Raw genomic sequence first — 25153 nt, forward strand, 5'->3', positions numbered from 1 at the left:
CTCAATGGACTTTAATTGCCGTAGAACACACAAACACAGATAGCAGGCTCAATCGAAGTCACACAACAACTACAGGAACCTCCTCAACGGACTTTAATTGCCAGAGAACACACATGCACAGAAAGCAAGCTCAACCAAAGTCGCATAACAACTACAGGAACCTCCTCAACGGACTTTAATTGCCGGAGAACACACACACACACAGACAGCAGGCTCAACCGAAGTCGCACAACAACTACAGGAACCTCCTCAATGGACTTTAAACGCCGGAGAACACACACACACAGACAGCAGACCGCCAGGACCCTGGGCAATGTATTGCTACTTAACAGGATTGGAGCCAGCCTCTAACAACCCTCACTCTAAGGGAAAGTACAATATTAATATCGTGGACTGAGAAATTTGTTCAGAATGATATTCGGTTACCAAGCATGTATCAAATCAGGTGGACCGTTATCCCCTGGCAAGACATATGACGCATGTTTAGCGAGTCAAGGATGGTGTCCGGGAGAGAGAAGCATTCCCCAGAAATTGTTCCGCCTGTCAGAAAGGAAAGACCCACAAAGAGCGCTTCCCCTCGCAAGGTTTATCCTTTATTTTTTTGTTTTTTTTTATTATTTATTTGCACATTAAAACCAGGACTTCTTGTTTGAAAAGTAATTGTCTATGTACTCATAGCAACTAATAGGACAGTTTTCTCAGGAAAAATTTGGTACCCCCCCTGCTGTCCAGTGGCTTCGGGCCGGCAAGACGGTCCGACGCGGTCGGAAGAGGCACGCAAAATGAAAACAATGAATGTTGAACTAGGCTGCCTGTCGCAAGCAGCTTCAAAAGGGTAAGGTACAGTGCGAGCTCAAAAAAAAAATCATGGCCAATAAAAAAATTAAAAATAAAAACTTCAGCTCCAAAAGCTGAGGCAGTACAACAGAGGATGTAACCATATCTTGCATTGTGGGGGGCCTCCCCTCAACAAGAAAATAAAAGCAAACAAATACAAAACCATTAGTAACACTATTTTCCTCCCTTTTGTTTGTCTTTCTCATAAAGGCAACATAATGAATAAAAGCAAAGATAAATGATGGGCACAAATGGTCTCATGTGGCAAACAGAAGGGTTCTGTGTGAAGTTATGGTGGTCTTGTGTTTCAGCTCATAGTTATGAACGCGAGTGTGTGACTGTATGTCTGGTCTGTCTGCTTAGAGCACACCTTCTTTTAAGTGTTTCTCGAAGCGTGTCATAGAATGAATGAAAACAAAATAATCTAGCGTACAGTCAGAAAATAGAGGGGTTTAGTACTGTCCAATCGAAGGAGAAGCTTGTTGGCTATTTGCAAGTTGTCCCCCCCGTCGCCAAAGTTCAAGGCGAAAAATGATATAGCACTACCACCAAAGGCTGTGGTGGACTTCATGTGAACAGTCTTATGGCTTGGTATCCTCGTGGCTTTTGAAACAGTGTCTCTTTTTTTTTTGGTGAAGGTGTTCCAGCAGACGTGTGATCCGAGTCTGCAGTTGCTGCCGCATCGTTCAGGCAGTAATCGTGGCGTTTAACCCGCAACTCATTGGTGGGGGAGTGTCCAACCAACTCCACCGCCCACAGGTTCTCAGTCTTTGATGATGGGGCAGGATGTGTTAATCCCAGCATTGGCCCATTCCATAGACTATGAAGAGTTGACTTGGGACTGAGCGAGTCATTTTGTTACAGCATTGTTTTGCTGAATGGGAGAGTTGAGTCCTTTGATAGTCGATTTCCTTCTGAAGCTTGGTCCTTTGAATGATGTTGACATTTTATTAGCATAAGGGTTGAAGGTGATTTCAGTCATTAAGAGCTTTCATTGAAGATGTCGTTTCTTCAGGGACAACCGCAAAGCCAACAGAAACTAACAATAAAATAATAGAAAAAAAATTATAATGTTGATAACAGTAATATTAAAATAAAATAAAATGAAATACTGTAATCATCTGTGTGTGTGTTTGAGTGTGTGTTGCTCATAGTCATTTTAAGTGGACCCCAAAAATATCAAACATGAAATCAAATGAAAATGTATTAATAGCAGACCGTATTACAAGTACGTGGTGTCTTGATCACGTGACCTTTCACTAAACTGGCCAATGAGGGGCGCTAAGCCTGGATAGAGTCCAACAGTATGTGTGTATGTGTAAATCATCTCTCTGTGTGTGTGTCTCTCTATCTGTCTGTGTGTCTCTCTCTCTGTATGTGTGTGTGTGTGTGTGTGTGTGTTACACGCGCACACAGGGTTTAGCACACGTCATGATCAAGATGAAAACAGGGCTCAAAGTGCTGTTAATATCCGTACTTTCAGCTGAGAGAAAGCCGAAACGCACTGAAGACAGAGCAGCTGACACACGTCCAAAATGAAAGCATCAAAGCCAAACAACCAGAGGGAGAAATCTGATTCCATTCACACGTTTAAACAAAATAAAAACAAAGATTAAAAAAAAGTAAAACTCACCGAAAGCTTGTCGGTTTCATGATCTGAGTTCACATCATAACGAGATTGTATATGCGCATGCATATATTATTTGTTTATTGGATTCTTCTCATTTTCTATAAATAGTACTAACTTATCCAATAATATCCCACTGATATCTTCATCTGTCTGTTTGATCCCCAATATTAGTGTTTTACCCCCTTGTCGTCTTCACTACAGTTTATTGGATTAGGTTAGGGTTGGGATTTTAATCTATTTTGATATCGATACAGAGATGAACTCGGTAAATGGCACCGGGGTGTTTCGGAAACTTTGGTTGCCTGTCTATCCTATGGTCAGGACCTCGCAGGCTGTCCGTGGAGGTGCCTGAACAAAATCAAAGTAAATAATGACCCGCCGTCCTAGATGCCTGAACATATATATATATATATATATATATATATATATATATATATATATATATATATATATATATATATACATACATATATATACTTAATAAGATGACTAAACCTCTACTATTACATATTATCTTTTCATTCAATTCAATTCAACCTTATTTATATAGTGCAAATAACAACAAAGTAATCTCAATGCGCTTAACAAAACTCCATAGTAAGAAAGAAAGAAAGAACCCACCAACAGCCAAATGAACAAGCCTTTAATGACAGTGGGAAGAAAAACAGGCAGAAATCTCCAGGAGAACCAGGTTCAAAGGTGGCAGCCATCAACTTTGACTGGTTGGGGTTAGCGAACAGAGGACGGACAGAACAGGATAGAACGATAGATAGATAGATAGATAGATAGATAGATAGATAGATAGATAGATAGATAGATAGATAGATAGATAGATATACTGTATGTAGCTAAAGTCTCAGGTAATCCAGCATTTAAGAGATTCTTACAGGAAAAGTATAATTTATTTATCTAAATAAACCACTGGTTCTTCATGTAATATTCTCTGCACTGTAAACTTTTAAAATGTGATGAAATGATCCACATCTTGTTAAATTCTTGTGAATCCGAGCCCTTAACTTTATTGTTATGAAAACATTCAAAGGCCAATGGGTTTTTTTTCTTCTCAAATTGACCAGTTCATGCAAAGTTATGGCAAACAATGAAGGAATAATAATAATAATAATAATAATAATAATAATAATAATAATAATAATAATAATAATAATAATGGCACAACTTTAGCTGCAATTTTCTTTGAAAAAAATGCCGCAAAATCAGGCGTTTTAAGCTGCAACAATCACACAAATTGACCACAAAATCCTGGAGGGAATGAATAAATATGATTAGAACATTTGAGCATGTGTGTTTATCTTGACATTCCTGGCACGTAGGGCTTGTACTACAAAGCTGGATAAGTATATCTAGGATATCTCTCCGTTAGTGGGCTTCACCTAACCAAACATTCTTCGTCAGAGATCCTCTGTCCTACGAAGCGGAATATAAACACATTCACTTCAGCGAAGTGATTTCAGTCCATGCTCCAGTGACAGGAGTGGAGATTTCAGTGTCAGACGAATCACAATCACGGAGATACTGTGTAGAGCAGAGGTCTCATTCTCGGGGCCCGCGGGCCGCACGATAATTTGTGGCCCGCAGGACAATGTGGAAATGTATTGTTAGTGTGGCCCGTGTGTTTTATACTGTATTGTAATGACGTGACTCGAGCCGTTATCAAAGGTTTTGATGTATGTACCCCTCATTCTCCGCTTACGCCCGCCCTCCCCCAGCTTCCCAGCCAATCAACACGCAGAACACGTAAACAAAGACGAACATTGGCAGAGAAAGGTACACGTAAAGATGCTTCAAATGCCATGAGAAACCACAACACCTGTTAAACAGTGAATAAACTAGACGTGGATCATAGCTCGCACTCGCCGTCCCGCTTCTGAGGCTGGGGGCTCATAGGGGACCTACCCGCCTCGGTTATAGTCAACGAAACATCGGTGTTGGCAGGAACGTACAGCTGATTCCATGGGGTTATTATAGAAAATAAAAGCCAGTAAATGTGGCTGCGTCCCATGGTTTATATCGGCTATAATCGGCTAATGTCCCACTGTCCTGACGGATAGTAAACGCCCCATTGGCGATCGCCTTTTTCCGCTCTCTATCTCGGTACTTTCTACCATCTACAAATGTCATGATGTTCATGTCATCACAAAATACATGAACACTGAGCGCAAAAAGAAAGGCGATTGCTGCCGAGTGGTTCATTATTCGCCTTGTCGTCGCCGGAAGAAAAAGCGAAAATTACATTCTCTGTGCGTCTGGTTAGCTAAACGCGTGACTTGAACTTTATTGCTTGAAAAAAGAAAAAAAAAACTTTATTAGGAGAGCGACAGCAAATAGCCGACATCATGTCATGTTCCAAGTCTGCAGTGAAGAGAAAGGTTGGTGATGAGCACGGATTATTTCTTCCCTCAAGCCAAATGTAGCTCAGCTATGTGAGAGGAAGCTCTGCCAGGTCTCTGGTAGCAGGGAGAAGGCAAGAGAAGCCATGTTCAGAATAAATGTTCATGTTCATCAATGTTGCATTCATGTTCAGGGCAGTTCATGTTCAGAAGAACCCAATGAAATTAAAGAATTGCTAGTAATCACATTTATGAAGATTTTATTTTTTTTTACCAAAGTTTGTGGAATACCTGAAATTAAAGCTAGGGTAGGCAATTTTCTCCAGATACACTTTTTAAGTTTTGGGTTGAAATTGTCTTTATGTCCTGACAGAAATTAAGATCTTATGTGTGCTCTGAAAAAGGAAAGAAGAAAATCAGTGAACTGTAGCAGCTGTAAATCTGTGATAACCAATTAAAAAAACAAACCGTTTTTTTGTGGAATACCTGATGCGGCCCAGCCTCCCCGGCTGCCCTTTCGGCTCGGCTCTGGCCGTCGGCTGGGCGTGGGCCTTGGCCCCTCTGCTGGGGTTTCGGGTGGGGGGCTCTCTGGGCCCTCCCCTCGGGGGATTGGGTGAGGAGATAGGAGTGGGGGGGGTGGATGTTGGTGGGGAGCCTTGGGGTTGGGGGTTGGGGTCGGTGTCGGGGTGCGCTGAGTCCTCGGCTCCTTGATGCTTTCTCGGGTGTGTATGTGGGGGGCAGTGGCTGCCTCTCGGCTTGGTGTCTTGGGGCGTCTGGAAGGCTGCTCGGCCGTGGGGGGGTTGCCTGGGCTCCCTGGCCCCTGCTCTTTCCACTAACCTGGCTGCATCTTCGGGTCCGGGGAAGCGCTTGGGTTTGCAGTGGCGGTTCTTGCACATACATTGGTCTATGATGTACTGGCATGCCTTGGACTGTGGGATAAAAGTCTTAGTGGGCTTAACTTTCGACACGTTGATCCCAAATACCTGTTTTAGGTATTATCACTCACTCCTTCCCTCTGTCCGCAGTCACCACCATTATACCTAAGTCTCACGCCTACAAGTTCACATGACCAAAGACAACTGTTGCTGCGGTAAACACAGGAAGGAAAGAACAGAGGCAGGAAGCTGATTATACAATATTAATACATCGAATGATAAATGGACAGCGCTCTGATCAGTTTCACTTTATTATACTGTATGTGTTTCTATTCAGGTAATCCTCCTCAATTGATCACACACACACTGGGATGAGAGAGCATTGTTTCACTGTAGTGTTTTCCTGCTGATGCTGTCAGCGTCACTATTGCTGTGTGTATGTATGTATGTTTGAATAAAATTACTTGATCTGTCCGCGATACGGAGAATGCCCGACACAGGCTTCATCACCTGACTGGAGACCAGTCCATCAGATGAAAATCTATACCTTTCCTATAGGATGTTATTGGTAAATGAAAGAATTGCATTTATTCATTAATAATCTTTCTTTCTTAAGCGCAGTTGTCAGATCTGCACCCACCAGGATCTTCCAAGGATGGGCAGCACATTTTCCAAGAGAACTGATTGGTCAGGAGGCGGGACTTTTGTAGTCGCTCAGATTTTATCCAGCACTAAACCAGGTCCTGACCAGGTTAGGTGTTCAGCCAAAATTATCATGGTGATTTTGCCCTGTAAGACGTCAGCCACCGTTGTAGTACAGAACACACTGAATAAATCCCGAAAGTTAGCGTGATAAGAGGAAATCCAGCTCCGTAGTACTGGCCCGTAATATTTCACACTATGGCAATTTTTTTGGACAAAATCATACATACAGTGGCCTTAATACCGTGACAATATCATAACCTGAATTTTTTTTGTTTAATGCACAAATGAGTATCTCTTTATGCACCATTTAACTTAAAACTAACTTAAGGCAGCACAGTGATACATGGCTGCTAAATTGTGTTAAAAGAAAAATATTGATAGTTTGAAACAGCATTAGGCAGCATTAGTGTGTCATACATTCATCAGTTTGAATGCTCTCCCTGTACCAAACAATAATTAAGCTGCTTCCTACTCATTAGAGTGAAACAAGTCTCCAATGTGGGAGTAGGTCTTTCAGTGACTTCTACAGTTTTTTTTTTTTTAAATGCTCAAGATTCCATTTAAGATAACACTTTTGTTCATGCATGTAGGAAACACTAACAGAACACCACCCACTTATTTTACAACATTTGTTTATTTAATATCTGCTGAGGGTGTAAAATATCAAAGAAGACCCATTATTATACAGTATGTGAACAAAACCCTTTAAATCTGCGTATTTCTGCTGCTCATGGACCATTATATTCATCTTCTGTAGTTCAGTCAATGAGTATAACATGATTTTCTTTCTTATTCAGTTGTTACATTTTTGTCAAAAGGAATTCATAGCAATAATGTTTTTGCTTTTCATTTCATAGGAAATCTTCTGCAGCTCTTTGGCTTAGAGCTCCGGATCATCCTCTGAAGGACTCATTTGTCAAACTGTAAAACTTCTATTAAATCTCAGCGAACCCACAACATGGTGACTGTAATTAGTGCAAGGACTAATCCACCTAAGCATGGGCTGATGAGGCCCTTTTCCACAGAGCTTATGAAGTAAAGCCTGGCATGGATAATCAAATAATAGGTGAATATCAATGAAAGGACGGAATCGCCTCAGTCCCCAGCTCCCCAATGCAATTATTTCCTATTCACATTAATTATTGCCAAGAGAGGACACTAACGGCTTTGGGTGGAAGCTGGCTATGACAACCTTGCCAAAGATCACTGTTGTTTTAAATGGGGTCAAAATACTTAACACCATTGGGTAGCTCTGATTAGAACTACTAATGCATAGTCTGTGAATCCCGCTTCAGCAAAAATACTTACAACAGCTTGTGAAATGGAAATAACCACCAATGGGTTTGCAGGTTGTTGTTTTTTAATTTCTACTGCTGTATATAAAATATTCTAAATACCAAAAATATAAAAATGATTTACATTCAGTTATACCTATCAGATTTGTACGGATCTATTCTAATATATCTTTTATTCTGTGGTTCATAAAATAAACATAAAATGTTGGATTTTGCTATGCAAAAAAAAAAAGCTGAGGACACAATAATTACACTCACACTTAAAGGTGCAGTCCGCAACTGTCAGATCCCTCTTTCCTCATCTCTTTCCGCTGCTGTCTTGCCCTGCTTCCAAACTTTCTAAAGTCCCTCCCTCAGAGGAGCTAACAAGCTAACGTTTGTCCGGCAGCAACATCACAGTAATACAACATGCTCTTTTAAAAGCATATTACTGCAGCGCTTCTCTCTAATGCACACACCTCAGCGGCAGCAGCAACAACAGTGTCACATACAGCACCCACACAAACAATGCATGCACCACAGAGTTCTAGTGTATCAATTACACTTCAAACATAATGTAAATCAAGCAGCAGTAATTAAAGTCGCTAATTCCATCTTCTATTCCTCCAGACCATACACTGTAAAGACGGCGCTACAGCCCTAGGAAAAGGGGGGGCCTGTGAGCAACAGCTGTCACGCAGTCCATCAAACAAGCCTGACTCTGATTGGTTCTTTTTGCTCGGTCGCAGTGCATTCTGGCAATCTGCCAAAGGCTGTAGGAGCAGCAGGGGGGCTCAATGAGCCTGTTTTTTTTCACACAGTTTTAGCAAATAGTAACTTTTATAAGAGTTGAAAATTACACCTTTAATGTGTGAATTTTCTCTCTCACATGAACCTTTTAAACCCCTTGGAACATACCAACTTTTATGTTCATTCTCTTTTGTTTCTTGATACTGTTACTGCTCATCATCTCCATGTGTAACAAAACCTTTGATCTTCAAGTAAGTTATTCATGTAAATATTTCACAAAACACTTATTTCAAATATCGTTTATTTAGTATAACAAATAAGGGTGGGACAAGAGTTCACGATACGATAGACAATAATGGGCACACAGTAACAAAATGATACAATATTTTTAGAAAAGGAAAAAAGACAACAACAATTGCAGTTGAAAAAAATTAACAATGCTTTCATTGGACTTTAACTCTGAGTTTACTTACATACTTACTCTGGATATGACCCTTTCAACTCAATAAAAAACATTGTTTTGCAGTAGATTGTGTGAATGATTTTCATCTGAACAGGGCTTATATGCTTATAATAAACACAATGCAGAATTAAAAATTGATTTACATAGTTTTTTAAATGAAGGAGAAACACACACACACACACACACACACACATATATATTTATAACAAATAATAAGAAACACTTGGTGCTGCTCATTTCTAAATAAACAAAAGGCTAGAAGTGACATACACACTGCAACATGCAATTTGTCAACATAGTTTACAGATACTGTTCACAGCAAGAAACTAAGAAATAATGTTAAAAAAGAAAGAATGATGGAGGATGCATAACTTCTAGATACCAATTTATCTCTCACCTGTTTGAACTCTTTAAACAAGCTTTTCATAATGTAACAAGGCAATGCTAAATAAATCACAAGTCGTATGTGAGCTTAAGGAAATTGAACCAGTTTATTTGATCCTTTTGTTTGTTTGTTTGTTTATTGTTGTTTCATGCCGAGCATTGAGAGTCGTTTTTACAATTACAAGTTTACAATTTCATTTAACAGACACTTTTATTCAAAGCCTTGTATAACACAAGCAGTTAGGGTTAAGGGGCTTGCTCAACATCCCACAATGATTAGTTCAGGTTGGATTCGAACCTGTGACGCTATGCCATCACTGCCATCGTTTTATCAGACTTCATGTACATTTTGTTCTAAGTTGTCTCACTAAACGGCTTCTGTGTAGTTTTCCTTCAAATTAAGTTGGGTTAGAAACCCATTGGTCTTTTGAAACAGGGGACATCTGACTGGAGAAGAAAGTGCTTATCTAATCCTTAATTAGCTTTTAGATATGAAGTGAGACAGTTTGATTTGATTTTTTTTTTTTTTGTCTCAAACAAGCACAAACATAAAAACACAGTATATGTAAAAAAAAATAAGAAAATAGCAAACTGTGAAGAAGTGCAAGTTTGAGAAGGGGCTGAAGGAAGCAAAGCATTTCAAGTTCAGTCCTTTCTTACAGTGTCATGTACTGTACTTTAAAAATCACTAAGTGCAAACATAATCTGTAAATTCATATAAGCTTAAAAGATGAATACATTTAACTTTAGTATGATATAGAGCCCTGCATATAAACTTACTGACATCCTTTAAAAAAAGAAAAGAAAAAACACAACAAAAGAAAGGTATAAAACTTAGCTGTCCAGTGCTTTATAGCTGACCAAGTTTGTTTTAATTTAATGCCAATTTTTATGTCCTAATCTAGATGATTCCACGATGTAACACCACAAACAGAGATGCACCTGCTTTTCAGAGTTAAATGGATGGTAGGCTGTTTAAAATTACAATTCCCTCTTAGACTGCGTGTCCCTTCTCTGACCATGAACAACATTTGGATGTTGCTTGGCAACAACTTATTTCAGGTTTTAAACAAAATCTGACCCGATTTGAATTTAACCAGGTCCAAGAATTTTAAAGTACCTGATTTTAGGAACAAAGGTACCCAACTTGTGTATCCAGGATATCAATTCTAGTCCTGTGATCTGTGACACAAATAAATTGAGAGCCACAGGGCACTCTGATTAGCACATAAATCATTGAGCATTAGATACGTGCTATAAAATGTGTAGTTTACTTCTGTAAATCTGAAGCTGCATTATTAATCAAAACTAACATTTTATTGATTTGTCCTGTAATTACAGTTTGTCTGGAGTGGTGAAAGCCGTGGCATTATAGTGTGTGGTAATAATTTGGTCATTTTGAGCTGTTGTGATAATTGTTTATTAGGAGGTTTTGACTAATGCTTTATTGTTTTAAGTTGTGTGTTTTTTTTTTTTAACTCATTCCAAAAATGTGTTTTTCTTCAGGAGTTCCAAAGAAATGGAAAAGCTGGAATTCCAGCAGGAAGGTGGCCAAGCCTACTTAGTCTAACATGCCCACGAAGCAGTGTGAGTGGCAGTGGGAGTGAGCAGTCACTGTCCAGTGCATGTAGCGAGTACTCCAGTGGTTCCCACACATGGGCAGAAGGACGTGGTTTCACCAAACAGGTATGTTTTACATAAATATTTCATCTAAATTTTTTATATACTGTATTTTACAAAGAAACTGTCAAATTTTGGTTAGAAAAAACATAAACATGTCTTACATTGCACAGTGTGCCATAAACAGAGACAAAAGGATAAGTGCAGGCTCAGTTTCCAGCTACCATTCCACGACCAGTGAACAAGCAGACTTGGGATGGAAGGAAGGCCACATATTGAAAGGCTTGAAACGTCTTCAAATGTCCAACTTGAAAGAGGCTTCATCCCTTGCATCTGTTCCACACTGCAAAGATTGTATGACTTCAAATGAAGGCATTTATTCTCTTGGTGTCAAGTGTGGCCAGCAAAGTACTGCAACAAAAAAACCTGCACCTACAACCAAACTCGTCATCCCTGAACTGCAAATTCCCACCCTGGACTCTGATGGTGCAGAAGAGGAACCAAATAAACTGGGAAATGGAGAATCTAACAGCCACACAGAAAATGTACTTCTCTGCTTAGAAAATCTGGATGCCAGCAGGGATATTGTTCAAAATATTCAAGATGATCCTGTGAAACTGTTTCACTCCCCCGTCACTGACAATTACCAATTTTTGGAAAGCCCTTTGTTAAAACCTGGCATAAGTCCAACTGATAGCCTCACACAGTTGGGGGACAAAAACAAAAGTTCATTAGAAAAAGGCAAAAGTATTAAATTTAGTGACAAAAATAATAATCAAGAAAGATCTACTGAACGCAAATCCCGACTTGATCAGATCAAAAGACAACAAGGGAGACTTCCTATTAAGCTGATTGAAAGTGGAACAAATATTGTTAGCCTCTCTGTTCAGCATACTGGCACACAAGCTTTGAGCTGCATGAATGAAGCCAGACAGCGCAGCTCATCACTGGATGTCCCTTACTACCGAAATCAGGGAAGTCAACCTGGTAGTGAAAATCAGGACCTCAGCGATTCAGAGTCTTCACAAAGGAAACCCAAACCTCAGCTTTGTGACTCAGCAAGAAAAGCGTTCATTCTCCGAAGCAAAAGTGCAGATGCAGGACAAGACCAACTCAAGCATACACATTCCCCTCTTCACCAGAAACTTATCAAAGACCCTAAATCTAAAGGACAGTTAATCCAGAACCCTACTGCGCACAGTGTTCCCAACAAGCGAACAAATCTAAGTAAAACTCAAGCTTCAAGCAAAGGCTTGTTGTGTGAAATTGAGAAAGATGGCTCTTTGCCAGTATCAACAAGCTCCAAGTCCCTTGAGTGTGTACGATCCCCTCTTGCCTCTCCTGTGAAACACTCAAAGACGTGCAGGACCCCTGTGGTTTGTGACAGCTCAAAAAGTCCAACAAAATCATCTTGGCCAAACACCAAATTCCCTTTAAATAATGACTCCATCGAGGAAAACATCTATGACAACCAGCCCTGTTCTCCAAGAAAACAACGGCGTCAAGACAAGCACTGGGATGCATCCCTTCCTGAATATTGGCCACAATCCCCACCTCTACCTCCTGGTCGAAGTACCTCTCTACTTGAGCCTATTAACAACTCAACAAATGATCAAACATCTTCAGGTCAGCTACAAAGCTCTACTACTGGGAAGATAATCAACATACAAGACAATCAACACATGGGTACAGATGGTGAGCTACTGAAAAACCTTCCTGCTCAAAACTATCATGGCCACTTATCCAAAATAATACAAGGTCAAGAATCACTAGGCACAGAATCAATTCAGTTACTTACAGATCAAACCGCTACATCCTTTAATGAAAATTGTGCTTTCTCTCTTTTGCCAAGTCAGAGCATTTTGCAAAGATCCCAGCAGAGTATTAGCGAGCCAAAGCTTTCTGAAGTAATACCTCCAGTTTACTCTAATATTTACTACCATGGGATTGCCAAGAATCCTCAGATTTCTGTCTCGAGAGCTATTAAAAGAAGTCTTCCAGTAAATGCTAAGTCTCACGAGGCTATTGCAGGACAGGAAACAAATACCTTTCTTATCTTTGGAAGACAAAACCAAGAGGATTCAAATATGTCCGCACAGAGAGCCCAGAGCTTTCAGACTTTTACATGTGATCCCCAGATGATTCATGACTGTGGAGCACATGAGAAAGCCCACAAGAAGATTGAGCTACGATGTAACTCATTAGATTCAGAGCCCACTGTTCAACCAGTCGCATCAGACAGTGGTGTAATGTTAGACTGGGGATTTGATGAAGAAGGTTGGCTTTTCAAGCGCTCTGTGTCTGTATCTACAAGGCCTCCACTGAAACCAGTTATGGGAATGAATGGAGCAAAGGCTAGAAGTCAGAGCTTTGGTGCACGCTACATGGACAGACCAAGCTTTAACAGATCTGGAAAGGTTCGCACACAGATCAAAACACACTCAGGGAGTTCCTTGAACTCTCTTGGTGATGTTCTTCCAGGCAGTATGAGTTGCTCCAGCAGCTACCATTGTCCAATGAATCGATCCCTGTTGAATAACTTTTTAATTGAAGAAGGACTAGCTGTTCCCTCACATTTGGGGTCTTCCAGTGAGAGACTACAGAGTCTGAAACAACAGCGAGAGCAGGCTAGGCGTCTTCAGATTGAACAGCAGTTCTCAAGTGCATTTGGGGAGCCGGTCTCTGAAGAACCAGAAAGGCAAAGTACAATAACTACAATTGAAGAGAAAGTGATGCTCGGTATCGAGGAGAACTTACACAAATCTAAAGAGCAGGAGCGAAGCCAAGAAGTTAAACAAAAACCTGGCTCAAGCTTGGCAAACTGGTTTGGCTTTCGTAAGAGTAAACTTCCTGCTCCAAGTAACAAAAAAGCTGACCCACCAAAAGCTAAAGAAGAAAAAAGGGAGCAAAAGATTACATCACTTCTTGGAGGAAAGCAGACAAAGGCAGAGAAAAAGAGAGACAGAAGGAAAAGCGATGGCAAAGACAGGTGAGAAATTTGGTACAATAGATAAAAAATACACACTAGCAATGCTTTATAAATCTTTCTCACAGCTTTATCTTTTGAACAGATTTTCTCATACCCAGTTTTCTAAGAATACTCGAACCATGTAGACCCATGTATTAGCCCCTATCCCCTTGATAATTTTTCAGATGGTTTTTATTGAGTATTACAGGCATATTTCATTATATTGGCAGTGATCTATCACTGAAATTACACTTGACCTGTTTAATAAGAATCTTAGGGTCTCAGTATGTTGTTTATTGGCAAGCTGTTTTCTTTCAGCTCTGTGGGGAGAAGAGAGTCTCATGATGCAGTGCGAGCCTGCATCTCAGTACCATGCCCGGGAATGTCAGTGAATGAGATACAAGGGTGTACAGACATCAGTGGTGATCCAAAGGCAAGTAAATCCACCAATATGGATGGATGAATATTTTCTGTCCTGAGGTTTATTTTAGTTGTAATTTTTGTCTAAAAGACAAAGTATTAGTTAATGAATCATATATTGAAGTGCAGCTTTGTGATTTCAATACAAGAATAAAGCACTTTGACATATTTTGGACACTAAGATGATTATTATATGTGATTGTTCAAAATGTTCTTTGTTACATTTATACTACTCAGTATAAATGTAGCTTCTGTTTTGTTAAAATGCTTATTTAAAGTTTTTAATTGGAAAAACTAGTTTGGTAGTGAATTGCAAAATTTTGATTATGATGATGATGGAGTGAGCAAATTAAATGCATTTTGGCCATTTGTTATCCCTCATACTGTCTTACATAGAGTTACATCATTTTACACATTACACAGCATTTTTGACATGTCAAGTTTTCTTTTGTGAAAAAAGGCCTTTTCCAGACCAGTCATCTCTGCTTTTATAAGCCCACTGATTCTCCAAATGCTTTCAAACACATCTAAGGGGTTCAATCAGAAAGTACATTGAATCTGGAGATAAATTTATTGCCCTCTCGATGTGAAAATATGTCTTAAATATTAGATAAAGTACATGTCTTGTTTTTTAAATTGATAGACGCAGACGATGAACCGAAGAACTGATGGTGAAAGTGGAACAACAGTGAAGAGCCCCACTCAAGACACAGTAATAGGTTAGACTTTCAACAGTCACTTTATTCTGAATAAAATCAACTTATCCATTTAAGTTGCAATGCTAGTTGCTCTAATAAGTAATAGCTCTAAGATGTAATGTGTGCTTACCATTTTGCAGTTTGCAAGCAGAAGTGAAGACCAAATATGACATGTGTAAGTCATGAACCTGATGACTAGCTATGGGCAGTCAATCAAAACATGCCTAGTGCTGAATTTTGTCAGTGTGTGCTTTCCTCCACCATATTTATGTTCATTTCTTGTCAGCCGTATTGTTTTTTGGTAGCAGTTTGAAATTCAGGTGAATGGGAATCATTTCACTGCAGCGCTACACCATGCAGCCTGTGCTTTTCAAAAGAATTGGTTCATAGGAATGACCTCTCATTCTCAGGCTCATATACAGTGTTGGAGTTTGCATGCATACACTCATTCATCCACGTTTATTCTGCTCTGGCTTGTGCAACTCCCGATATTTCCCAAGTCATATTCATCAGGCATTGCCCTTATATAAATGAAAATGGTAAATGTTGGTTTCACTTTCACCAATTGACACAGCTCAAATCCAGAAGAGAATGTGTTACCTTCTGATGGCAATAGTGGGATAGTATGACGTTATTCTCATTCACACATTTTATAGAAACACACTGTAATTTTGAAAAATTTAAGAAAGATGGACATTTTTCATCTTCCCACACAAACCTTTTAATGTTTTTTATTTAGTTGTAAGGATATATGAGTAGTCCAAACCAGGACAACCTAGGTAGACAAGCCCGTGAACGACGTTAGCAAAATGAGCCATCTTGTTACTTGCAAATTCTGAAGTGGTTGTCCAGAGAGAACTTGATGAGATAAACTAATCACACGGATCGATTTCTGAACTCCTTTACTTTTAAGGAATTTGGTCGTACATGTCAGTTACTTACACTAATCCTGCCTGGGCTGGGATTCCTCTAGATCAATTTGGCCCTTTTGACCTTAACCCTTAATTTGAAGGAGGTTTTGCAGGTTTCCAGGTTCTAGGGCAAGCACCGATGATTTTCTCAACTCTTTACCCCTCACTCTGCAGGTGAAGTTTTATTTTCTAACTTTTGATTTATTCAGCCAGTATTCACAAAGCTTTGGTTCTCAACATGGTGGGTGATGCATAAATGGAGCATCACATGAATCATCCTAAAGTCATTTTTCACATTTACATTCACAATTTAACATTTACCTAATTTATTGATTTGCTCGTTGCAGCCCTAATCTGAATAATTTGTAAATTACATGCAAGTGCATTCATGTGTAAAATTGCCTATAACTTAAGGTAATGGAATTTAGTAAATTGATTCAAGATTTTGTTGGAAATTTTTGCTGAACTGTTGGGCAAGCTTTTCTGCTACCTTCTACACTACTGTCAGTGGGACCTGAATCTAAAGCAAAATTGCTCAGAAGAAAAGCACAATAAACAGTCTACAGAAGTTTTCACATAAACATATGACTGGTAACAGACTCTGTTAAAGTTGTGTTGACTAACTATTGCCAGGGCTCCACATAAAATGTATTACTTCTGGGCGATATATCGAGTTTTCAATTTTAGACGATCTAGAAAATGGCACTATCACCTAAAGCAATGTAATTTCATTTTCAAGATTTCTTTGCATTGAGCTTCATTTGCTGCTTCTCTGCTGCAAGACTCAGTGACAGACTGCTGCTTCTTATGAGCAGGAACGGCCCACCCTTAATCACTGCCCCTCTGTCCGCATGTAGAGAAACAATGAGAAAACATGCAGAGCGTGATGAGCTGTGTGGTCGGAGGCATGGTACAAATGTCCAGTTTGTTTGAGCCTCATCGCTACAGATTTTAGATTCACACACACACACACACACATGCATGCACGCACGCACACACACTGGTTTCCTTCTCCACCTTCTCTTGCTCTTAACTAGTGCAGAATGTGGCTCCTAATTACTTAAAGAGACCATGTACTGGATTGCTGCACGTGTCCTAAAACTGCCCTGAAAAAAGCCACACTACATCATTTTCTCACACAATCCATCCTAATGAGAGAAAAAGCCAAAAGTGCTCAAAATGTTGATATTGTGCTACTGGTGATTATCAGAAATAGGCCTTTGTGGTATCTTTTCACCCAAGATTGTTTCTCCTATCAATATTTATCAAAAAAAGAAAACAAGTTTATACCATCTATCGCATTGCGTATCTTGTATGTATGCTGGAACTGTGGAGTTAATCATCCCATTAAAAGTTCAGTCTTGCAAGAGCTCACATCAACAGTGACAAGCATTGATACTTTTGAGAGCTCAACTCATTGTCACATGTGGATGACACTAGCCTGAGGAAGGATTGAAGGGGCAGTTTAATGTGCTTGATAAACATTTTATACTCAAAAATAAAATACTGTATGAATGTTTTCTCTGTAATAACAAGTCACTAGTTTTAATGTCTCCTATATAACCTTTTGATTTGGTATTTCCTATCCTAAAAGCCATCCAGAAGCATGTAATACTTACAAGGATTACAAGGACAAAGCAGTAAGTAGCAAAATGAAGTTGTGGTACAGTGATAATTGTTGCCAGATTGGACAATTTCCTGCCATTCAGGTGGATCAGCATTTAATTTCCTATGTTTTCCAAAGGAAATTCTAAAACACAACCCACAGAAACTTCATTGATAATAACTTAAAATAACCCATAATCAAATTATCCCACAACCTGCGCTAATGCGCTACATAAACACAGCTAATGCCACTCAGGATGTATATTGTTTGAAGATGTGAATGTATGAGCAGTTGAAACATAGAACAGTCAAGTGTGCAGCCATCGCTAACTATGTGAACAGTTTGGGAAAGAGAGAGAAGTTAGTGAAATAAAGGAATGATGTGGGAGTAATACAGAAGAAAGTGAGGAAATGTTTGAGATGTGTTTGTTTGCGTGCTGACAAAGCGGGTCTGAAAATATTTGTGTGTGCTGCCTGCTGGAATGTGAGTGTGTGTGCGTGCCTGGTGCCGTGGCGACAGTGTGATTGCTGTGTTCCGCCGCTGCCCTGTCACTGCCATCAGTTGCTCTGTTACAATTGTGCTTCAATGTAAAGTCCTATATTTGGTCCCGGTTTGCTTTCTCACATGATTAAAGACTGCACCATGCTTTGCTAGAGGCGAACCGAGACCCACATTTTATAGAGGACCAGAGTTTGCTTGTTTGCTCCGCACCAAAGTTCCAGTGAGCTTTCACATATCGCAAAAAGACCGGACTATCCGAGGAAACGAAGCATGGTGTGGATCAAAGAGGTATGAGTGAAAGCCCCCTAAAAACACACACACACACACACACACACAATTTGTTTGTGACAGAACAAAAGTTATGCATAAAACCACAAAGCTGAAAGCTGTTTTGAAAGAAAACCAAAATCAAAAGACCTGTATCTATCTCTTGGGCTAAACCTTTGCACATTAATTTGATTAATTAACCTGTGTATTATTAGTTTTTACCTAAAATACACCTAATGGCAGAGTTTCCAGACTTCATACCACATGCATTATTTGCATTTCATGTTCTTCATGTGACCAATGCATGCCAAACATCACACACACACACACCCATTGTCTATTGTTGATATTAAACAGTGGTTTAAGTCCTTCGGTATTGGATTGTGGTGGTGTAGTTGGAAAAGGAATTATTTTCTTGCAAAACGTGACTGAATTGTAGAAAATAATTTTTACAACACGTGGTTAGAACGTCTTATCTAAAAAGCACCACACTATGAGGATAAGAAAAAAAACCAATAAAAACAAGAGAGCTGGACTAACAAGGACACTTGAGGGATGCAATTATAGGCTACTGCAGTGAAGACAGATTATTATTGATTGATTTGCATTCTCAGTTGTCATTTATAATCGTGCAAAAAAAAGCAAAGATGCTTTCCTCAGAGAGAAATTGTTCATTACATGACTGGATGAACAATGACTAATGAGCTTCTCAATGATCATATTGATGTAGAGTTGGTGTGGTGGTATCACTTCAAACATGGTCGCCCTGCTGTTTCATTCCTGTTGTTCCTCTCTATCCCTGAACCACTTCAGCTGTTCTGCTTGTGCCTTAGGCTCCGGCTGCAAGATGCGAACGTTGGACAGTGGAATTGGGACCATCTCCCTTCCCGAATCCTGCTCCTTCTTCTCCTCCATCCTGCACCTCCTCCCCAAATCCACATCCACCCCAGAACAGTCCCTCAGTCCTCCCAGTGTCCCCTGTTCCTCCGGAGAGGATGTGTCCCCCTCCCCATTACCTCGGTGGAGGATCCCCTCCAGCGTTAAAGACAGAGGGAACACAGGGGTTCCTAACTCCCTGTCTGACTCCTCCATGACTCGTGTCCAGTCAGTGCCTTTCCCCACGGTGGCCTTCCTGCAGCCCCTCCAACCCCTGTCTCAACCCCTTATGACCTCTGCAAGTGTGTATGATACCCAGAGCAGGCTGCCCAGACCACCACAAGGTATGGTGGACTCATTAAGTATCAAAACTGTTGTCACTGAATCTGTCTTATTCAGGGAGGTTTGCTCATCTGACTTTATAATTTGTTATAACAGATCTTTGTTTTTTGGTAAAGGACGTATTTACCACTAGGGTTTCAAGGAAGAAGCTGTGTTTGAGTTAAAGTATGTTTAAATAAATAATTTTAAACTTATTGCGGGATCTGGAGTTTGGTTTGAAGCCAACAGCAAAAAAGAGAGTTTACAAATTTAGGTTAGTCAATTGTAGTTATCAGGATTTATTTCTAATTTTAGCCCTTCTGTGCTATTAAATATACTTGGTTGTGTTTAAAGGGATACTCAACCCAAATTGCAAAGATAGCTCACCTGAAAGACAGTTAGGCTAAGTTCACAATGTAAGCATTAATGCTCAATTCCGATTTTTTGCTCAGATCCGTTTTTTTGTTTGTACGTTCACATTACCATTTATAAGGTGACTTACTGTATATCAGACTCTACTGTGACTACACTCCATATTGTGGCTCCAAACTGACCCGCATGCACATTGACGCGTTTGTCTTAAAGTTTTTTGGAGCTGGAGAATGAATGAGCAGGTGCAGAGGAGGACAAGGAGAAAGAAAAAAAGAGACAAATATTTTGTTTTAGCTTTTTGTGTTGCAAATTTGCTCTTAAAAACAAACCATTTATGATATGAACCTTCAAGCTTTGACCCAAACCCGACAGAGCAAAAATGAAATCTACAGGCCCGACAGACATTAGGTATTTATATCAAAGCCCGACCTGAAGTCGACAGTTAAAACCAATTTTTATCCTCATACAAATGACATATTTACACTTGTTTTAGTGCTAAGCCTGCTTTTATTAACAAACAACTGTTAATGCATTGGATTTCATATAGCGCTTTATCATAGACACTCTAAGTGCTTTACAGAATCAAGGCATTATTCTTTTACTCCACAGTTAGTGGTGGTAAGCTACCTTTGTAGCCACAGCTTCCCTGGGGCAGACTGGCGAAAGCGAGGCTGTCTATTTGTTCCATTGGCCCCTCCTACCACCACCAACACCAACACTCACTCACCCCCTATATTCATACTAAGTGTCTTGCCCAAGGACAAAATGACTAAAACCACTGGAGCGACTGTGGCACCTGGAATTCTCAGTGGTCTCCGATTCAACTACTAACCAGGCCCAGACCTGCTTAGCTTCCAAGATCTAACCAGATTGGGCAGGCTGGTATGGCCAAATATAATGATAATCCATGTTTTTGTGCAGAAAAAGGATTGATTCAACAGTGGATGCTTCAAGCCTGTCTCAATTCTGTCCATGTCACCTCTCTGCTCCAGAGCAGCACTCAGCTGTTACTAATAACGTCAACGTATCAAATGCGCAATAAATCTTCCATGTCCGTTCACACTGAGGTCGCATTTAAAAGGATCTGATCTGTATCTGATTCAGGACCACATGAAAGTGGTCTAAATCTGATTTGAAAAGATCAGATATGGGTCGGATTTGAGTGATCACACTGCTTTTAAAAAATCAGATCTGGTCACTTGACTCCCAAATTTGCCTGCAGTGTGAACGCAGCCTGAGATTTAACCTTTGCTAGTGAGAATGAATGGTGATTTGGAAGCTGTACATGCAAATTTAAAAAATTAAATGCACGCATGTAGAGATTGACATGCTAGACAAACCGTGACATAGTAATTACTCAAGGAACTTCTGCATATCAGGTAACTCAAACTGGTTGTTTTAGGTTAAAAGCATAGACTAACTTGTTTCAGTCATGCGTTAATCTGTAGTATGATGGCTGGTAGAAGCGGCATCCAAATGAGTGCCAACCAACACCCACCTGGTCTATTTAGGAAAAATGTCACAACACTTGAGGAACCGGCCCGGGGGCGGGGCAAATGACCGGGCCCTTTAAACCCAAATAATAAAGCTCACGATAACATCATTTTACAACATGCACATGCCCGCAACAGTCCAAGTTTCGGCACCACGGAGAGCGACTATGTCATTTTCATTTCCATCAAACGGACATGAAGTATAACAAAACAAGAGAACAACAAAAACATTAGGATGGCCACTAACACAAATTCAAAGCATCTCAGCACCACGGATAGCGACCGCATCATTTTGACACCCACTTCAACCATTTCAACTTAGAGCCTGTATCAGTAGCTCTAACATTTAGTAAAACTGGCACAGCGGCCCACATGTTCACAAACACTATTTCAGTATGAAATAGGCCTACTCGCCACTATTTGAATGGCATATGACGAGCCTTGCGATCCGCAAACTCGTCCTCGATGCTCTGTATGTCTATTTCCTTTGCTCTCTCATTCTCTATGGACAACATGGCAAGTCCACTCAGTCTCTCCTGCCCCACTGTGCTCTTCAAGTGGTTTTTAATAAGTTTTAACTTGGAGAATGAGCGGGACACGTGACTGACTTGCGTGTGCATACTCTGCAGAAACCATGTGGTTTACATATGTGACACTTCGTCGTGTATATACAGTATGTTGTTACACATATATATTGAAATTTGTCCTCTGAAATTTAACCATCCGTGGGGAGCAGTTGGCAGCCATTTTGCGGCACCTGGGGAGTTTGAACCGGGAACCCTCTGATTACAAGGCCAGTGTCCTTAACCACTAGGCCACCACTCCCTAACCACTAGGCCACCACTCCCCTTAAACGTACACGTAAATAGTTCGTAGTATGTAGAAAGCTTGTCACCTGAGGACGCGGCCGCTTATTAAAGGAAACTCACTTTAAGTGCAAGTAAACGATTGTGGGACCTATGCAGCATTCCTGAAAAAGAGTGGTCATCCGATGTGCGCTCCTGGCCCGATGTTCACTGGCAAAATATTTGTACATATCTGATAGAAAAACCCAGTGTATAAACAAAAGAAAATCTAAAAGCATAACTGTTATGAACGGGCAGGTAAGCGGGCTGCTGTACTCCTGTTACCGAAGGTTTCCCTGTATTTCCACGTATTCTGATCAGTTTCAACGGATGAGTTTCCATCTCTACATTAAATCTCCTCCTCACTGTCCCACGTCTGCATATCAGTCCATTTACAGATTTTTATGGTCACTTTTTACTGGATCAAGACTGAGATAGCACTCCGTCCGCTCCGGTGCACCATCGCCTCAGCAGTCCTCCGGTTGTTTTGCGCCGAGCCTTTGCGCATGCATCTAATTTAGTATGCATACGTCACACGAAATGGGTCTATATAACTGTGACGTGGTTCGGATTAAATAAATGATGGCATAGCCAGGATATACGTTTTTAGTGCTTTTATTCCATAAAGTGAACAACAACAAAAAAACTCCAGGATGAAAAGGAGCACTTTGTTGTACCCAGACAGGACATACACTGACAGGGAGAGCCGAGACTGGCTCCCTTCTATAGCCCTTGGCTCCTCTTCCTTGTCCATTAAAAACATAATCAGGGTTTTCTACCTAAAAATCCATTCATTCCCACCATAACATATATGTAAAAATCGGGACATTTATTATTGATCCATCCCCGTTGTATCTGCCAACATGACACACTCAGGAAGATTAATTCAATTATTTTGTCATGGAAAACTACTATTTGTTCTGACGTCACTGATGATGTCAGACGCCGATGTCCCCCATGCAATAGATAAACCCGGAAGTGTGGGCGGTGCTCGGTTTTAATAGATGGATGGGGAAATGGGAGATTGTAAGTTGTTTAAACTTTATGGACTACTAAACTATGGCTATGGATGATTTACACGGTGGCCTTGTGTGCACCCAAGACTACTGTGATGGATGGATGGATGGATGGATGGATGGATGGATGGATGGATGGATGGATGGAGAAACCGAGCGGAAAACGAAGCGGATAAACGGGTAAGTAACTATGACGTGTGTATGTGTGGATGTGGTTAGAGAGAGAGACTGCTGCCTGCCTCTTACCATGCTTTGCCAGTACCGTATGTTTAGGGACGGGCTCGCACCGTCACATCATGCTTCCCCTCTGGGAGGTTTGACTTTCCTGCTCTGTCGTGGATTACGAACTTGAGTTAGAGTTGAGTTGAGTTTATTTGTCATTGCACATGTTACAGCGCAACAAAATTACATTTCAGTTTCATCCCGTCCAAGAAAACATGAAAAGACATTCATAACATGGGAGCACAGGAGCGGGAGAACTGCGGTTCGCCACAAGGGCGGCGCCCTTATTCAGATGAGAAATGGGATAACAACGATGGGGAGGAAGAAGAGATAAAAAAGGCAAAAACCAAACTAGGCCCTTGTAGAGAGGGGCAGAGTTTGGGATCATGAAAAAAACTCTTCAGCAACATTGCGACAGAAACCCACAAACACAACATTCAATTCAATACAACAGCACGTTAGCACAGGGGATGGGTCTTTAGGATGGGTAGTTCGCAAGTCAGCCACAGTGTGGCGCTGCCTTTATGGCGTGCCTCCTATTGCCCACCGCTGGGAGGGAGGAGGGTTGGAGCCAGAGGAGATGGTGACAAAGATAGGATATGTAGTGATGTAGGGGGAGTGAAAGTGTTCGTTGAGATAAGCCTGTTTACTCAGACTCTGCTGCTGACTCTCACATAGAGCTGACCTCGAGAGTTCGTTGGCAGAGCTGGGTCCATGAAAAGTGAGGGAAAGGTCAGAGCGTCTTTTCAACATTCCGTCCTTGGAGAGTTTGGAGAGAAGAAAACAGACCACAGGCTGTTCATTCGGGGGGGGGGGAGCGAATGAGAATAGAGAAGGTGTTTTGAGATGGGCTAGCCATAACATGGCTGCCAGCCAATAAGTAATCCAATAGTGTGGCCATATCCTGTGAGACAAACTATCCTCCTCTTAAAGTTCCACGGTGGAATCCATCTGAGAGAGTTCGAAGAGTTTGGCTCCTTTCTTCGTTAACTGCGGCTTCCAATAGTGCTGCCAACGTAATCCAATTTTTGCAATAATTCAGGAAAATGCCAGATCCAATCAGCATAAGACCCGATATCATACATTCCAATCTGGTGGTGGACATCTTCCACATCCTCAGGACTTTTGAACTCTCCCATTGCCCGTCCTTCTAGTAGAGAAATTTGACCAAGAGCGAAGAAAGACCAGATAATGAATTCCATGATTAGATTCAGGATTGGGATGCTGATAGAGACTCCTGTTAGATTTGAACAAGACAAAACAAGACAAAAGAGCAGCAAGCAGGGAAAATGAGGGAGAGGGAAAAATAGCGTCCGTCTCCTCCAAAAGCAAGCAGAAAAAAGATCAGTCTCTAAATCAAACTCTCGGGCCAAGGTGGTAGCAGCGAAGGCTATCCAAGGCCCATTTCAGAGCGAGCCCTTCTTTTTCAACAACTGAATACCTTGTTTCTCTTGGCTGCAGCTTGCGGCTGAGGTACAGAATGGGGCGTTCCTCACCAGGTTCTCCCTGAGCCAACACTGCCCCCAGGCCCACATCAGAAGCATCCACTTGCACCAGAAATCTTTCATTGAAATCTGGGCTCTTCAGAACTGGAGAGGAACACAGGATTCTCCTCAGAGTACTGAAGGCCTGCTCACAATCCTCTGTCCAGTTCACAGGATTTCGCTGGTTCTTCATAGTGAGGGCGGTGAGCGGAGCAGCAATCGTGGCATACTGGGGTACAAACCGCTGATACCAGCCAGAGAGGCCAA

At 40.8% G+C, this 25153-nt stretch overlaps 1 protein-coding gene across 4 annotated transcripts in view; it reads left to right on the top strand.

Moving 5' to 3' along the window:
- The window catches only part of LOC114454937 (nck-associated protein 5-like), a 112463-nt gene that overhangs the window by 75050 nt on the left and 12260 nt on the right, over window positions 1-25153 (top strand). The window contains exons 7-12 of one of the 4 annotated variants that reach the window (XM_028435882.1): window positions 10773-10952; window positions 11060-13875; window positions 14173-14287; window positions 14918-14993; window positions 15113-15147; window positions 19091-19226. In XM_028435882.1, coding sequence (XP_028291683.1) covers window positions 10773-10952; window positions 11060-13875; window positions 14173-14287; window positions 14918-14993; window positions 15113-15129 — 3204 coding nt within the window. In that variant the 3' untranslated portion in view covers window positions 15130-15147; window positions 19091-19226. Of the gene's footprint in view, window positions 1-7252; window positions 7354-10772; window positions 10953-11059; window positions 13876-14172; window positions 14288-14917; window positions 14994-15112; window positions 15148-19090; window positions 19478-25153 lie in introns of those variants that run through there. The other 3 variants (XM_028435881.1, XM_028435883.1, XM_028435884.1) reach the window with 3 other exon arrangements.

The sequence above is a fragment of the Gouania willdenowi genome, chromosome 21, assembly GCF_900634775.1.
Source record: "Gouania willdenowi chromosome 21, fGouWil2.1, whole genome shotgun sequence".
Classification (NCBI taxonomy): Eukaryota; Metazoa; Chordata; class Actinopteri; order Blenniiformes; family Gobiesocidae; genus Gouania; species Gouania willdenowi.